Source organism: Camelus dromedarius, chromosome 24 (assembly GCF_036321535.1).
Source record: "Camelus dromedarius isolate mCamDro1 chromosome 24, mCamDro1.pat, whole genome shotgun sequence".
In the NCBI taxonomy this organism is placed as follows: domain Eukaryota; kingdom Metazoa; phylum Chordata; class Mammalia; order Artiodactyla; family Camelidae; genus Camelus; species Camelus dromedarius.
In genome coordinates, this window is record NC_087459.1 from 8,187,077 (window position 1) to 8,204,980 (window position 17,904).

The 17,904-nt window shown below is 51.3% G+C and overlaps 1 protein-coding gene across 1 annotated transcript in view; it reads left to right on the forward strand.

Moving 5' to 3' along the window:
• Positions 1 to 17,904, forward strand: part of CRAMP1 (cramped chromatin regulator homolog 1) — a 53,826-nt gene that overhangs the window by 15,535 nt on the left and 20,387 nt on the right. Inside the window, exons 4-7 of the mRNA XM_031447477.2 lie at positions 2,032 to 2,185; positions 7,555 to 7,638; positions 10,836 to 10,884; positions 17,491 to 17,576. Coding sequence (XP_031303337.1) covers positions 2,032 to 2,185; positions 7,555 to 7,638; positions 10,836 to 10,884; positions 17,491 to 17,576 — 373 coding nt within the window. The remainder of the gene's footprint in view (positions 1 to 2,031; positions 2,186 to 7,554; positions 7,639 to 10,835; positions 10,885 to 17,490; positions 17,577 to 17,904) is intronic.

A 17,904-nucleotide genomic window follows, 5' to 3' on the forward strand; every position in this document is an offset into this window, starting at 1 on the left:
GTTACCCCAGCTATGAACTGAAGTCCTGAGATGCAGAGGCCATCTGCCTTTTATTGGTGTCATGGTTCTGGTCAAGAGCTGGGGGAGGTTGGGATGGGGATGCCCTGCACTGGACCCTGGAGGAAAGCGCTTTAGCTGCAGCTCTGCTTAGTTATGGTTCACCTGCCGTTGCTTTTGAAACAGTGAACAAGCTGTAATTCTTTCAGGATTTTGATATTTTGACTGTAAATTTTGGAACAGTTTCAGAATTGGAAAAAGTTGCAAAAAGAATATGCAGAATTCCCAGGTGCCCTTCACCTCACTTCCCTGACATCCAGGTCACAGCAGTGTGACCAGCAGAGTGAAGGTGGCCAACCTTGGCCGTGTGGTACCGTGCTCTTGACCACTCTGCCGGCCGCACGAGATTTAACCAGTATTCCCACCGATGTCCTGTTCCAGATCAGGACCCCACATTGCATTTAGTTGTCATGACTCCTGGGTCCTCTGGCCTGGGACAGGTCCCTCAGTTTCCTTGTTTTTCCTGGTTTCTTATGACCTTGACACTTCAGAAGTTCCAGCTCTATTCATCTATAGAGACTCCCTCAGCTGGGCTTCCCTGCAGTTTCTTCACGATTAAGTTTACATTTTGTTTTTTGTCAGGACAATTGAGCATCCTTGCTGCATTCCTTCCAGAATGTGTGATGGCATCTCTCAGTCTCAGTATATGAACCTTGATCAGTGCATTCAGATGGTGTCTGCCAGGTTCTCCACTGCCAAGCCTTTTTTTTTAACCGTGAGACTGTGTAAATACCCTGTTTCTCATCATTCTTTCTCCCACTAATTTAAGCAACCACTAATTTGCTGCTTTTTACCTGAAACAACTATCATTATGGTGTTTGCCCAGTGATGATCTTCTGATATCATTATTCTTTCTAGATGTATTAATTGGAAATTCTACGCAAGGAAAAGCACTCTCTTTTCCTCCATTTATGTATTTATTCAGTTGATTCCTTATATCTGTATGGATTCAGGGATATTTATTCTCTCCTGTGGGTCATAATCCATTCATATCATTGTGATTTTTTTGCCCGCATTATTCTAGATTTGGCCATTGGGAACCTCTCCAAGTTGGCTGCTGTGTCCTTATGCTTTCAGCACTTCTTCTTCACTTTCTGGCACCACAAGATATTCCAGACTCACCTTGTATTTTCCCTGCCTCAGCCCTGACATTAGCCATTTTTCCAAGGAGCCTTGGTTCCTTTTGGAAAGTAGGATTTAGAAACCAAGATCTGGGCATGGGAGGTGCTCATTGCTGCTAGGGTGCTCTTACCTCCAGGCCCTTCCCGGCAGTTTTTACTGGCTTGGTTTTGATGAGAGTATCTGTAGTTGGTTCTTGTGGCAGTGCCTGAACAGAATTGATAGTGATTGTGTTCTCTGGAATGTCAGTTCCTTTTTGAAAATCTAAGATGTACTCAGCTTTTGTGTGAAAGTGTTGAAGAAAGGCCCACAGATGTATTCAGGGCATATTCTGCATGATTCTCTTAATAAACATTCACATTTGCTGTCCTTGTTCAAACATAGAATACCTTTTGTATGATCAGATCAGTGAGGGTTTTTCTGAATAGTTGATGTTTATTTTAAGATGCTGGATATACAGCACTCGGAGCTCCTCCACCCTTTTGTTGTGTCTTCTGATTACTGTCTTCATGGAGGTGTCTGATTTCATGGGTTCTAAAGAATTCTAGAGATTAAGTGCCTTATCCAAGTGATAAGCTTTATATTTCTCCTGCTCCAGGGTCTTTGCCTTGCTGGTACCCACATGCTGTGATAGTTTTATCCATAAGTTTCTGTTGCTGCTTTATCCGTTATGCTAATTGAAGTCTGAGGTTCTAGGGAAGCCAGGCTGAAGTTCATGTACAAGTAAGAGCTGTGAAGGGTACTCGTTTGACCACAGCAGTCCCCTTCCTCCCTTTTCGGGAAGTGTCTGCATCACACAGGAGGCTGCCTGGTCACATGTAACCTTGTGCTTTGCACGTGGACTTTATTTTCCAGCATGGAAAAGACTTTGAGGCGATTCAGAACAACATTGCTCTGAAGTACAAGAAGAAAGGCAAGCCAGCGAGCATGGTGAAGAACAAGGAGCAGGTCCGGCACTTCTACTACCGCACGTGGCACAAGATCACCAAGTACATCGACTTCGACAACGGTGAGCATGTGTGGTTCCCGGCACGCTGCAGGCTCCTCCCTGGCGTTGGTCTCACCCAGCTCTGGCTGGTGGGAGGCCTCGTCACTGTTGGTCTGGCTGAATTACAAGGAAGCTGGGCGTGTTTCTAACAGCTCTGAGTGCCCATGGCACCTGGGCACCACCAGGAGAGGGCACCACCGTACAGAAGCAGCTCGTCCAGTGCCTGCCCTTTTCCCAGTGGGGTTGGTGGGGTGTGGGTTGGGCAGGGCCTGGCGTGCCTCAGCCCGGGGATCTTGTTGTCTATACTTAAATCTAGTTTGGTGGTGCCATCTTTAACTCACATATCCAGGTCATCGCCAGGTGCGGTGCTGACTTTCTGCTCAGAGCACTGTTTCCCATCAGTATCTGTGTCCTCAGGGGAGGCGTTGCCACCTCCTGTGTCACAGGCTGCAGGAATCCCATGTCCCTGTTGTTCCTGCTGTTTGGTCCTCAGTTGTGCCCTCTTGAGTTGCATTCTTGTTTCTACAGCTTCATGTGTAGCTCAGTCACTCCAGACACTGGCTTCCACTCACTGCACTTACTTCTGACACTTCTCTCCAAAAAACGTCAGCTCTGATCCAGAATAACTGTGGTGGCTGTGGTCACATCCCTCCCTCCTGGACCTTTGCCTGTGCCCTGTGGGTGTTCTCTTGGCCGGTCACTGTGTCTCAGCCTCCCCCTGCTGACCTGTCTGGCTCTCCTTGCTGGCTCTCCCTTGGGTCAGGACACCAGGGCCAGGAATTCCTCCTCCAGCTTTAGAAAGGCCCAGAGATGGTGATTCAAGCTGTCTCTTTCTGGAAAAGATCAGATGGTAAATACTTTTGGTCTTGGGGGTTTACAGTCTTTATTGAAACTATTTCACTCTGTTTTCTTAGCTCATTATAGACAACATGCAGAGGAGTACATGTTGCTCCGTTCTAACAAAACTTTATTCTCAAAAAGAGTCCACGGGCTAGAATCAGCCTGCGAGCCTTGGTTTGCTATTCTCTGCCATGGAGATCCTTTTATGCTGCCGCTGGCCAGCGCCGGGGCTCTTGGACTGGGGGCTGAGCTCCAGATGGTCACAGTTGTTACCTGACAGTGTCCCCTGACTGGATCCCCTTTGAATCTTTGTGGATACCTCTCGCTTGCCTGTCAGTCTTGCTGGTTCCACTTCCGAGCTTTTCTGTCCTTAGTACCTGGCCCCCTTGGTTGTGGTGTCCTAGACCAACGCTGCTCTCCCGCTGTCTGCCCTGCGCTTCCTAACTCGCCGTTCGCGTTGTGAGAGCCACACAACACGCCTGTCTGCCTGGCTCCCTTGCCTGAGCACCTCCCTCGCCCCACCAGAGGCCCACAGCCCTTCGGGGTTGGGGTCACCTCCCTCCTGCTTCCCTACACTTCCCTTTGTGCCTCGACTCCTGCCACCCTGGCCTGGTCGTCCTCCCAAACCCTGTTCACCTGCCAAGACTCAGCTCCTGTGTCAGTTGTCCCAGAAACCCTCCCCTGATTCCTCTCCTGTCCCCACTGCCGCCTGGACGTGGGCCAGCTCAGTGGTAGAGGCCCTTGCCCAGGCTCCCCGAGGATGAGCATCAGGGCTGACATCCTTCCCCCGCGCCCTCACTGTCTCCTGGCCCTTACCTGCTCTACACACGCTGTGTTCAGATGCCTTTTCACGATGCTGCAGAGTCTTACGTGGTTTTTTTTAATTAAATGTTACTTCTTTGCGTTGACATACTACAAATGAATGCATTTTACCTTTCTTTTTAGATTTGCAAGTCACTTCTAGTGTTTTTAAATAACACAGGTGTGGAGATCTTTGTAGCACTTTTCTTTGGAAATGCTTTCTTCAGATAAATTTAGACAATTGAGATAAATTTATACTTGATTTTCTTTTTTTTTTTTTACCTTTTTTATTTAAATGTAGTCAGTTTACAGTGTTGTCTTAATTTCTGGTGTACAGTACAATGCTTTAGTCATACATGAATATACATATATTCTTTTTCATGTTCTTTTTTACTGTAAACTACTTTAAGATATTAAATATAGTCTTTTGTGTTGTACAGTATAAACTTGTTTATCTATTTTGTATATACTGGTCAGTATCTGCAAATCTTGAATTCCCAATTTATCCTTTCCCCACACTGATAACCATAAGTTTGTTTTCTATGTCTGTGAGTCTGTTTCAGTTTTATAAATAAGTTCATTTGTCTTTTTTTTTTTTTTTAGATTCCACATATGAGTGATATATGGTATTTTTCTTTTTCTTTCTGGCTTACTTCACTTAGAATAACATTCTCCAGGGCCATCCATGTTGCTGCAAATGGCATTATTTTATTATTTTTTATGGCTGAGTAGTATTCCATTGTATATGAATACCGTATCTTGATCCAGTTATCTGTTGATGGACAGTTAGATTGTTATACTTAAGTTTATTGCTTATTGTCTCATCATGAGTGCTGACTCTTCCCCGGGAGGACGAGCATCCTGCCCGCTGGCCTGGGCGTCTGTCTACTGCTTCCCTGTGTTTCCCATGTGGTTCTGTCCTTGACGAAGGCGAGAAGGAGTGGTGGTCTTGGAGCATGTCATTCACAGCAAGGCCCGTTTCACAGCAAGACCCCCACGAGCAGTGCCTTCTTTCTGTGGAGTTTAGGGTCCACTGAGGTCTCTCTGGCCAGTGAAATGCTCTTGTTTCTCACGAGTCTTTCTAAATATCTTTCCTGCTCAAAAGCCTTCCACTGGGAACCTTGCGAGCGTCCTCCCTCCGATCCTCGCAGTGGCTCCCCGTAACCAGAGGGTGCCTCAGAGGAGAGCTCACGGCCCAACTCCAGTCCTTCTGGCTGCAGGGGCCCCCATCCAGCCTCACATCTTGATGGGGGAAATAACACACAAACAGAATGATGGGTCCAGCACCTTTTAAGAGTGTGTATGTGTGTGTGTGCGTGTGTGCGCGCAATTGCCGCTCTCTCTGGAGCCCTTGGAAGTGGGTTCTGTTACCATGCTCTGGGAGCAGTCCCTCGGTCTGACCCACAGTCTTACACCAGTGCTGCTGTGTCTGCGTGTTTACTCTCCGTGTCTATGAGACCATGGACGTGAGCTTGACAGTGGCCGTGATGCATCAGGCTGTCTCCAGGGTGTCCGTGTACCTGCCAGCTGTGCTCATCCTCAGCTGAGACTGTTGCTCGCATCCCTGGTTTATTTGAAAATGTCAACACTTGTCCTGTCAAGTCTGAGGCTGTTGTAATCTGTCACCCTCCCTTCCAGGCTGGCCTGCAGGAATGAGTTTCAACTGTTTGGCTTTCTCAGTGTCTCCCATTTTTCTTTCCTTTTTTTTCTGGTTACATACCACATTCTTTCTGAAAGTCATTCCACAAGAGCGGGTCCTTCATCTGCTTTGACTGGTCTCGCAAAACTCGATGGCCTCGCCGACAAGAGAAGAGGACTGGGAGGCTGCCTGGTGGGGTCCCGGAGCCCTGCTCTAGCATGTTCTGTGCTTCCACTGTGATGGGCTCCAGGCAGAGTGGACAGCCCCTGGGGGACACTCAGGCTCCCAGGACTTGTCAACCTCATCAGCCCTGTTTCCAACTTGGATGAAGGGCGGACATGTCCACCACCTTTGGGTTCCACGCAGGCTCTGCCAGGTTAGCCCGACCTCGTCCTCTCCCTTCTGCTGTGCCCTCTACCTGCTGCATGTTCTTGGTGGGATGCCACGAGTGGTGCCTTCTTTCTGTTGAGCTCACAGCTCCAGCGGGGTTTCTAGCTGGTCCTGGTCACCCTTCCAAGCTGGCAGCAGCCCATCAGCCACTTGAAGCCAGAGGCCTGCCTGCCTCTTGGTGCCGCACTGGCCGCTGTCACAATGTATTGGATGCTGTCCAGCCATTTCCCTGCCCCTCCCCTAGCAACCTCGGGTCCTCTCTCAGTCTCTGTGGGTTTGCCTGTTCTGAACACTTTCTGTCAGTGGAGTCACACACTGTGTGGCCTTCTGTGTCTGGCTTCTCTCACTGAGCATCACTTTTCCAGGTCCGTCCTGGGTGTAGGATGTGTTCGAGCTTTATTCCTCTTCATGGCTGAGTTTACTCCATTGTCCGAAAGACCACATTTGTTTATTGATTGCCTGGTGGATCACAGTTTCCTAAGTAGCAGTCCTGGTGGGAGTCCGATGAGACCTTTGGTCTTTCTCTCTGAAGAACCTTCTGGAACAGTTGGCTTGTGATGTTTGCAGAGTCCCAGGCTCCTTAGATCCTGTCCAAGGTTCAGAATCCTCATTTCAGATCGCTTATTCAGAACCTTATTTTCTATTTACGAATATGTTTTTATTTTCCTTTCCTATAGTTATAATCACACAAGTGTTAGGACTTTGGAAAGGAGTCCCAGGGGAGAGCAGTTGTAAGAGAGCGTGGAGGGATGCACGGTGGTGGCCCCTGCTCTGCAAGACTGTGGGAAAGGGGCTGCCTGTGCTGGGCCGGGCTTCCAAGTCGGGGTCAGCTTCGGCGTCCTACGATCAGACACTCAGAGTAACTGGGGCTTGAGCACGTGAGCGCTTCTCCTCTCAGGTCAGAGATGCCTGTAGGTAGGGTGGACATCAGGGACCAGTTCCTCCTGTCTTTCTGCTCTGCCATCCCTAGCACCTTGCTTGGATCTGAGGCGGCTCTGGAGGAAGGAGGAACAAGCGAAAGGGCACATTTCTTCTCGAATCCGTCATTCAGGAGCCTTCCGGCAGCCGCCCACAGCACTTCTGCTCACATCAGAGGCCGGGGCCTGGCAGTGCGGCCTTGTCCAGCTACGCAGGCTGCACACAGGCTGTCTTAATTGTCTGTGTTGCTTCCCAAGTAAAACTGAGGCCTGTTACCAAGAAACAGGGGGAGAGTCTTGAGCATTCAAGCCTTGTCTCCTCTTCCATGTGGCCCCAGGCCCAGGGCATGTCAGTCAGTTATCAGAGGGGAGTGAGAGGTAGGCGACTGTCAGTTCTGGTGCTGCTGGCCTCGCATGGCGCTGGGCAGATTCCGTGTGTGCGGAGAGAGGCAGATGACAGATCTAATGATGGTCCCGGACCCCCCCACCTCAGGGAAGCTGGCTGTGCCGGGCATCTCGTTTTTTCCTCCTGGAGACCTTGCTCTGCCTGTTGGACTAATTTTCTAAGGCACTTTCTCTCTTTCTTGTTTAACTTTAATTTGAGAATTACAGAAACAGCACTGCGCTCCCGTGTGCTTTCCCCATTTCCCCCATTGTTGACATCCTGTGGTCCAGGGCACTGTGGTCAAAACCAGGAGGTCAGAGCATCACATGTGCCCCAGTGCCATCCATGCACAAGAGCTGGCCGACCCCTACATGGCTGAGTTCCTCCCTCCTAAAATTCATCCTTTCTTTGTTCCCAGTGTTCTCTCGCGGGCTGAAGAAGTCGTCCCAGGAGCTGTACGGCCTGATCTGCTATGGAGAACTGCGGAAGAAGATCGGGGGCTGTGAGTAGGCTTCACTCGGGGGGCGGCTTCACTCGGGGGGCGGCTTCAGAAGGCACGCAGCCTCCTCCTCGCAGGGCCTGCTGTCCTTCTGCTGCTGGGGACGATTCTCATTCTCCCCTACTTCCTTTCTGAAAACATTTTAACATACAGAAAACTGAAAAGATTAGAATGACTACTGCACACCTTTATTTTGGTTTACCAGTTACTCACCTTGGCCACGTTTGTGCACATCCTCTCCCCCGCTTCGTTCCACGCACCTGCTCTCTTCTTGCTCAGCCACGTGACTGTAAGTCACAGACATCCCAGCACACTCTACATCCCTCAGCCTCCGTCCCTGGAGAACAAGGACATTGTCCTGCTCACCCAGCATGTTTGATGTTTATCAAGCGGGTCCCATAATCTTACCTCATGTCCTGCCCAAACTCAGATCTCCCAAAACGTCCCAGCACACCGATTGGGGCATGCCTGGCGAGGACAGTGCCTGATCACAGCTCCGTATCTTGAGTCTTGACCAAGAACAGTCCCCATTTCTTGGTCTTCCCTGAGCCTGGTTCTGAAGGCTCTGGGCCCCTCCCTTTGTGCTGCTCTGAGCATCTCCTCATAAGTAGATGCCCTTTAGAGGCACCCCTACTCTGGCCTTCCCAGGGTACCTGTGCCCGGTGCCCAGAGCCCCCTCCCCGCATGACCACCCACGAGAGGCACCCTTTCCTCTCCAGCCTCCACATGGCCGCCTCTCATGTGTATTGGGAGAGCACCCACAGGGCCACTGTGAGGGTTCATGAGATGCTGTGAGGTGATCACAGCCGGCACCTTCTCAGTCACCTCACATGGCACGCTGGGCATGTGCGGGACTGGGGTGTGGAAGCAACAGGAAGGAGGGTGGGGCAGGCATTCACTGGGTGACCTGCCGCCTTCTGAGACAGGCAGGAGTGCCTACGAGCCTCTGAACGAAGGGACAGGTGGCCTGGTTCCCTGCCCTGTTCTCTTGCAGTCTGGACTTCTTTAACCCCCCACCCCCACCCCAGCTCCTCCTTTGAATGGTTTGTGGAGGGGCCTCAAGGGCCCCGCCTCCCTCGAATCGCTGCTCCCTCACCCCGTCCTTCTCTCTGTCCCCACCCTGAAGTGCTTCCGGCTGTGGCAGCATGTGGGGCCAGATGCCGAGGCCCCCTCCTCCATCTCCCATGTCTTAACCTCCCAGCCTGAGGCTTCCCCAGGGGAGGCTCACCTCATTCTCTTGTTGACTTCCTGCTGCCCCTGGGGTGTCACTTGGGTCCCCTGACCCAAGGGGCCTCCGCACTTGGACTTCAGCCCATCTTCTTGCCTGCCTCTGGCTCTCCTGCCAGGCGCCCCTCTGGCTCAACTGCTCCTGGTCCTGCTGACACACCTGGTTGGTCACTCTCAGCTCATGTGCACAGGTGCACACACATACTCGTGCACATACACACATGTGAGGCCCTGCCTGGGCTTGGGGCTCCAAAGCTGCTTCAGACCCCTCCACCTCCGTACGGCCCTCCTGCTAAGCACCCCCCCCGCCGCCGCCCCCCGCCCAGTCCACATGCTGGGACACTGTTGTGTTGTTTGGTGAGTGTCTGTGGGGAAGAAGCCTGCTCAGATGCTTTCCACAGCGCCCTGTGCACAGTGGTTGTCCTTTCTGGGCTTTCTGGAGCATGTCTGAACTCAGGTGGTCAGAGCATGCTCTTTATTAATGTACTTTTTCTAACTGAGATCTCCAGATGCATATGGTTCCTGGTCCTTTGACATGCCTCATCTGTGTCTCCAGCTCCATGGGCGTCATCCATATTTGAGAAAGGGCTGTGGACCCCCCATTTTGACGCAAATGACTGGTCAAGCCTCCTGGGCTGTTGAGAGACAGCCCACTCTGCCCCAGGCCCATGCCACATGGTGTTGGGACAGCCTGGGGGTCCTCACAGCTCTCTACAGTCCTCACCAGTTTGTTCAGACCACTTCTTTTCAAGGGGTGGTTCTTGCATGGTGCCCCATCTGGTACCTTGAACCCTGAAGTTGTCATGGCTCCATGCACTGGACTGTCTATGCGTCCGTCCAGCCTGCCAGATGTGGGACCAATGGGCCCTTCCCTCCCCTTTTGCTTATTTACTCTGAGCTCAGCTCACTAGTCCATGAACCTCCATAACAGGCTGGCTCCTGCATCCCACGCTCAGCATCACCCCAGCTGTCATTTACATGGACCAGTGCTTATGGGCATCATGCAGTGAGGGCAGGGCTGCGTCTCTCTTGTTTAAGGCCTGGGTCTCTGTTGGCCCTCTCTGGGGCTAAGCGAGCCCTCTGCCCTTTGCCCGGAAGTGTATCTGGGCCCCCTTCCCTTCAGCCTGTCCGGCTTCCTTCTGTCTTTATCGCACGTCTGTGCTGGCCATGAATTACTGTCGTTGTTTATCTGAAACAATTTTTCTTCATGGTGGGAGGTCCCCGGCCACTTATGTCCTCGCTCCTCTGTAGAGGATGCATTGTTTTTGTCTAGCTCCTTTTAAGGTTTTGTCCTTATCTTTTGATTTTGGCCTGGCTGTGTGTTTGTCGTCTGTTGTATTTTTTCCCCTAATACACAGAGGAGTTCAGAGCATCTCACAGAGGCACCGTATCCCCACCACCTCACTCCCGTTCCCCCGTTACTATACTTTCCCGAGTATACTGAGGGTTGCAATGAGGACCTGGAGGGCAGCGGAAATGGGGTATCTCTCAGTAAACACACAGAGTCTTGGTCTGTCATCTGGCAGACCCTGGGGACCTGGGGATTCAGAGCTGATTAAGGGGGGCCCGCAGGTGACCCAGGAGCCCAGCAGGAGGAGCATGGGTGAGGCACGGTGGTCACCTGAGAAAGGAGAGTCTCTGGACTTGGTGACTGGGAACAAGCAGAGGTTCAGTGTAGCGGGGTCTGGGAGAGAGGTTTATGGGAGGGATGAGCTGTGCAGAGGCAGTAGTGGTCCCTCTACCTGAGAGTGTCTGGGTGGGTGGAGAGGACATGCATGTGGGGACAGTGCTCTCAGTGCACGTGACACGTTTGGACTCTGCGGGAGGGGCTGCAGTTAACACAAGAGTCTTATTCCAGAAGACCTCGAATATTACACGAAGTGGTTTGGATTCTACGTCGAAGGTGGTTAGGTGGGAACGTTGATGCGCTCTTAGCTGCTTCATTGTCACACGTGTTTATTTTCCCATTTAAGGCATGGACGACAAGAACGCCTCGAAGCTGAATGAGCTCATTCAGGCTGGGTGAGTAGAGCTGGTGGGAGATGCTGCCTGTCCCTTCCGGGAGTTTGCACTTTTCTCTGAAATACAGACCTTGAGATGTGTGCAGTTTTCTCCCCTTTCTTTAGTGAGAACCATTAAATCCCCAACTCTGCAGAGTCAGCCCTGACTCCCTCTCAGTTGAGCACTTGCCCGGGCCGGGGGTGGGGGTGGGGGTTGTCCTGCCCTCAGTGTCGTGGGGGGAGGCCCCTCATCCTCCTGCAGGGCTCCTACTAGGGTGGCATAGTGTTGGCTCTCTTGCTTCCAGAAGGCCGTCCCTCCCGGCCTTCCTGTTGTGTTTTTCTGGTCTCCCTGCACCTCTTCTGATAGCGTTTTTGCCTCCTCTGCCCGCCATTCCCTCTAGTGCCTCTGGGCGTGAAGCTGCATCTAACTCTCTGTTCTGCCCTCACTCTTGGCCTCCAAGGGCTCACAGTTTTCCTGATGACACACAACCACTAGGGACCCCGACTTAGCCCTGGCTGCTGTGACTGGTTCTGCCCCAGAGATGCTGTACCAGGACTCACTGCACAGAAAAGCCACTGTGCCGGATCCTTGCGTTGTCCACCGACATTTTGGCTCACCTGCTGGCCCCCTGCGCTCTGACAACCATGCTAGTAGGTCTCCAGCCTCCAGCCCCATGTCTGACCCTGAGCCACTCTTTAGCTTCCGGGACTGCTCCCCTCCCCCCATACCGCTGCTTCGGGACTGGCTCAGCGCTGTCCCCAGCCTCTCCTGTCCCCGTACTCTCCCCTTTGGCCTCTATAAGTCTTCCCAGGGCCTCTGTTACCTTTTCTGGGTGAAGGATCCCAGATCTAACTTGTCCCACATTTCTCTGCTTCAATTTGTAAATCCCATTATAACCCAGATGTCTCCTGTGTGCCACCTGGAAGTCTCCAGCCGCTCTTCCTGAGAAGATGTCCCCCACCTCGCACTGTGAGAGTCCCTCACTCAGCCGCCTCTCGCTCCTCTCTCTAGTCAGTTGGAAGCACTGCATGTGACCTGTCCTTTCCCTTCACCCCTGGCCTCTCTCACAGCTGCTGTGGCTCAGTCTGCTAGCCATGCTGCCATGCTGGACTCCATGGCCCAGCCCTGACCACCCTGTTCTGTGGTTGGGATTCTGCGTGTCTGGATTTCTCACCTGCTGTGGAACCCTCATTGGCGGCCGCCCTGTCCCTCCCACTCACCCTGCCAGAGCTTCCGTGCTGTCCTCTGGACCTTTCCTCTCTTTGTCGTGGATGGACCCATCTACCATCCCCAGACCCCTGCTGGTTGAAGTTCCACTGTCCCATAGGTCAGAGTGACCCTAGAAACAGTTTCCACTGGCCTCTGCTATGTCCACAGGACTTCGTCTTCCTGCATCCTGGTTGCTTTCTGCCCTCGGCCTGGTGTTGGATGGCCTGGGAGCCCCTCCCTCAGGCTGAGTGCCTGCCCAGCGTCTGCCCTGACAGAGGCTCGAGTCGGGTTCTCCAGGCTCTATAGCTATGAACTGCCACCCATTTGGAGCCTGAGAGTAGCTAGGTTGTAGGTATCAGTGCCATGCGAAAGAGCAGTGAGTCACCCTCACTTCAGGGGATTGCAGGTGGCGTGGCCAGCTTGTGTCATTGGGCACTTGGAGCCTCCTGGAGGTGTGGGGGAGTATGGTCGGAGGCAAATAGGGAAAGAGGCCGCTGGCCTCGGCCCTGAGGGTTGGTTGGTACCACTGCCCCCGTTCACCTGCTACAGCTTCAGCCTCTGGCCTCCCTTCCCACCCCAACACCTGCCCTGTGCCCGGCAGGTGGAAGCTGTTTGCTCTAGGATCTGAGATATTCTGGCCGGGTTGTGCGTATCAGGACCTTTATTAAGAAGGTGCAGGATCCTTGGCTGAGGTTTCTGATGTTAGTGTCTCCCCAGCAGGTGATGGAGTTGCCCTGTGATGGAGAACTCTCTCCCGTGATGCAGTTTTGTTGGGCAAATCTCACTGTACGTTTGATTTCAGTTGCCCCAGGTTGTTGAGTGAAGGGTTTTCCCAGCTCTTTGTTCTGTGCTCAAGGGCACTGGGGCTTGTTTGATGGAAAAGCAGTGTGTTTGCTTGGCTTTGTCTTAGTTGTGTCTCGAGAGCCAGCACAGAGAAGAGATTGCCCTGTGGGAATGTATGGGGACTGTCTCTTGAGTTTCTCGGGGACACATGTGCCTATTCCTCACAACTGATAAGGGTTATGAAGAAGACATGTTTTGATAAGTTTGAAAATGGCCAGAGGGTCAGTTTTAGGGCCTGCTGGAGAACGCAGAGCCCAAGGCTCTGAGCTGACCATCCAAAGGTAGGGGAAAACCCAGGAGCAGAGTTGAGGCTTCTCAGGCTCAGCCAGGTCCTGGCTCAGTGAAGCCCCGTGGTGGCTAGAATGGTTCAGAGAACACAAGGATTCCAGGGCGTGTGCACACCACACATCTGTTTTGCATCTTTATTTGGTAACATAGTATTGGGTCATAATCTGACTAAAAAAATTAATGTCTGTGAGTCCGTACTGATAAAATCAATGATGGAATAAACAAATAAGTAGGAAACAAGAGAAATCTCCTGTGTAGAATTCCATGTAATTTACATAGACCCTCCGCCCTTGGGGGGTGGGGCATAACTTCCCTCACTTAAGTGTGGGCTGCCCGCAGTGACCTCTCTGAAGAGGATATATAGCAAGGACTGTGGGGGAGAAACTTGACAGGTGTGACCTCAGCCAGGAGATCAAGGTCACCTTCAACAGTGACAAGTCAAATTGATGGCCTGGAAAGCCCTGAGGCCCTAGCCTGGAGGAGCATTCGGCAGAGGGCTGGGTGCCCTCAGCTTCTGCTCTCTTGCTCCTTCCTCCGGGCCCTGTCATCGAAAGTGATCTTCAGGGGTTGGCATCTTCCCCTCAGCAGTACATCCTTGAGATGAGTCCATGCGGCTGTGTGGATCCATACGTAGTTCGTGCCTTTTGTGGAGTAGTGGCCCCATTGTGGCTGTTCCATGGTCTGTTCATCCATCCCCCCGTCAGGCACATGGGCTGCTGACAGACAGTAAATGCTCAGCACCAGCCTCCAGGGCTTTGTTCACCTCACCTGCGCAAACCCCCGGGAGAATGTAGTGGGTGTGTCCTGACTTCACGAGGAGCTGCCAAACTGCTTCCCACACATCCCACACTTGGTGTTACCAGTTAATTTTTTTGAGTCATCGTAGTGTGTGAAGTGGTGTCTCATTGTGGTTTCGATGTGCATTTCCCTGGTGACTAATGATGTCGAGCATCTTTCTTGTGCTTATTGGCCATCTGTGTATATTCTGTGGAGGAGTGCCTCTTCAGATCTCATGCCCATTTTCTTACTGTTGAGTTTAGTGTGTTCTTTATATGCTGTGGATGTGAGTCTTGTCAGACATGCGATTTGCTGATATTTCCTCCCAGTCTGTGCCTTGTCTCGTCATTCTTTTTAGCGTTGTCCTTCATGGGAGAGAAGTTTTCAACTTTGATGAAGTCCAATTTGTCATCTTCTTTTATGGATTGTGCTTTTCATGTCATATCTGAGAAGTCTTTGCTGAACTCGAGGTCACAAAGTTTTTTCCTTTTTTTCTAAAAGTTCTATGGTTTGACATTTAAATCTGTGACCCACTTTGAATTAATTTTTGTGCACGTTGTGAAGTTTATGCTGAGGTTCAGTTTTTGGCCTGTGGGTGACCGGTTGTTTTGGCCCCACCAGCTGAGAGGCCTGTCTGTCCTCCATTCACTGCTTTTTTACCCTTGTCCATGGTCTGTTGATTGTACCATGTGGGTCTGTTTCCAGACTTTAATTCTGTCCCACTGATTTATTGTAGTTCTTTAACCAGCAGGCATCAGTTTTTAAGAACAGAGCAAAAAGCCTGTGAAGGTGAAACAGAGATGGGTGGAAATGGTAAGGTGCCTGTGGAAAACTGCTCCTTGACTGAAGACCAAAGAGCATTGTGTATTTAACTAGCTTCCTGTCCATGCTTCTCATGCAGACTTCTTCCAATTAACTGTCAGTCTCCTTTTGTTATAAAATTGTAGAATTAGATTAAGGAGTAAATGAACTGAGAAAAGCTCTAAAATTAAATCTTACTATATTGATCACAGACCCAGTAGCACAGAATTTAGCACATGCTTATTAGATTTATCAAGTGGATTTATCAAGTGACTTTGCAGAGAAGAAAATAAACCTCAGATCCAAAAAGAAAGCCCGACTCCTGCGCACGTAGAGGAATCGCTCTGTTGCCTGTTTTGTCAGAGGGACACTAGTGGAAGGTTCAGATGAGACCCTCTGTGTTGTTCCACTCAGTCCAAGGTCAGGATGTGACTCTCCTGCACATGCTGAGCCAGGCCTCCACCTGTGCTGCTCCAGCCTCGTAGAATTTACATTTGTGAGCCGAGGAACCTCAGAGGGATTCTCTAATCGTAAAAAAAGGGGCTGCTCAATTTCACTTTAAAAAAAAAGAAAAAGAAAAAGAAAAAAGGAAGTCACAGAACAGTAGTTTAACGGAAAATGTGATTATCACAAACACAGGCACCATGTGACACGCACCACCCCCAAACCCCTACTCTTTAAATCCCGCCACTCTGCTGTGTTACATTTGGGACAGGTGGGCAGAGCCATCCACTTGTGCCCAGAGCCCTTTGTTGGAGGAGATTGTCTGAGAACTGACGCAACGCTCTTGGTCTCCCTCCTGCAGCCTCACCCCACATCATTCACACCTGTTGTAGTGCTTTGCTGCCTGTGTCTCCCCGGGGTTGACGTGGTTAAGACTCAAGCCCTTGGTCTCTGTAGAGACCTTGTTCCCTGCAGACTCATCCTCTCTAAATCACCCCTCCTGACACAGTGGTTGGAGTGGGGTTGGTGGGGAGCTGGCTTCCTGAGGTCTTCTTGCCTCTTTGGCTGGGCTTCCAGAATCTCAGCTTTGCTCTGTGATGTCCTGTGTTTGATTCCCAGCAGAGGAAGGGCTCAGTTGGTACTTGGATGGGGGTGGGTGGAGGACAGGTAGACAGATGAATGGAAGGGTAGATGGATGGATGGATGGACAGATGGACAGATGGGAAGGAATTACATCTGCTGTGAGTAAGTTGGTGCTAGAATCCTTGAACTTTCTGTGCTGACTGACTTTCCTCAGCTATTAGTCCTGACCCCTGTAGGACCTTGCTGTTTGGCCCTCGAAACCCTTGCTTCAAGCCTTGCAGGCTTTGGGGGTGAAGGTGAAATCCACTGAGAAGGGGATTGAGACTCAGTACTGCTGAAATCAGAGCTTGTTTCCCATCTAGGAAGGAGGAACATGAAGCCCAGCTTCCCAGGAGGTGGAGGCTGTAGAGAAGCACTCTTCTCCCAGGCCTGCTGGAGCCTGGCTGGCTTCTCCATCACACGTGTGCACTTGGGGCTGCTCCCTCGGTCACACTGCAGGGAGTGCGTGTGAGAGGCCCTCCCCTGTGGCCGTCCACTTGAGACCACTGTTTGCATTCTGATCCCCAATTTTAGGCAGTATTGTTTTAGAATAAGACTTCTAAAAATTACACAAGTGATGCATGAATAATTCTTATGAAAATGTCACAGTATAAATATATATAAAATATAAGACTACCCCATCCCACACCCCTCTCCAAAAATGACCACTTGATAAAAATTCTGTGTATCTTCTAAATTTTTCCCCTCAGGGAATTTATGTGCGTAAATACAGTTACAAAAACAAATATGTACAAATATAAATATATAATTTTTCCACACCTTTGGGAATACACTACATGCTCTCTCTTTTTTCACTGAATATTTTTTCACGGAATGTTTCTTAGAAACCCAGTAGCAAGTACAGGAGCAGCTGTCTCACCTGAAGTGATCACAGCTGGGAGTTGGTCAGCCTACCTTTACTGAGTATTTCTAAAGCCTTCCAAGTGTGCTTTTTAGAATGAGTTATTTTTTGTGGCCTTTATATTCATTTCATCAGTTAAATAGTACTATTTCTTTAAAGTATGTAATCCTAACACTACGTAAACTACTACCCCACAGTGTTCAGATGGCATGTCTCCCACAGCGGTGACGGATCGTGGACAAGCCCTGTTGACTGGGCCTGCCTGCGCGTCGGGGTGGGTGGTGGGACACAAGCACGTGACCCCCATGCCTGCTGATCACCAGTGCCCTGGACTCCCTGGGCCCTGCTGGTGTGGTTTACAGAGGGACTAGGGAATGTCGCTAACATGGAGAGGTGGTCACTAGAGGTGGCTTGAGAGGTCACGTAGAGGTGGATAAGCCCTTCTGCTCTGGAGGGACCCCCAAGGAGGGGGGTGGAGCTTGCTGTCTGATGTCTGAGGGGGGATCCAGTGAGTAGGCAGGAAGGTGGGGTGCACGTCCTGAGCTGCGGGCATCCTCTTGGCAGCGTGAGGCATGCTTAGCAAGGCAGAGTCACAGCTCTGTCCTCTGCACCTGCCTGCGATCCTGGGACATGTGGGGCCTGTCTTTGGGCGGAGCACGAGCTCTAGAGGCCAGGATGGGCACTCAGCTGGGGCCCTTCAAGCTCCATTGGTGCAGGACAAGCTGGTCTTCGGTCAGTGTGCTGAGTGGGGAGTGACTGTTCATTTAAAACTCCCTTCTCAGGGCCACCACGGTGCGTTACAAAGGAAGGAACCTGCGGATCAAGGCACCCATGTGCCGAGCCCTGAAGAAGCTCTGTGACCCGGATGGTAGGTCAGATGCGGGTGGGGTGGGCCCATCAAGGGGTGTTGTCCAGCTGAGCTGGGAGCATCTCGCGGTGGCTCTGTGCCTGAGCCCACATGGTCCGGTCCTGCCCGTGGGCAGCTCCTGGACTGGAAGGAACCTCCTTGTCCCAGCGCTGTGTCCACTAGTGAATCAAGCCCATTCAGAAGCCACAGCTGTCCTCAAACAGAATGTCTGTGGTATCCAGGCGAGTCTCCCAGGGCCTTAGCACTGGCACTCCTCGAGGGGCTCCTGCCAGCCCTGCTTTCACCACAAGGCTACCCCCTGCTCCACTTTGATGCCCTTAGACATCCG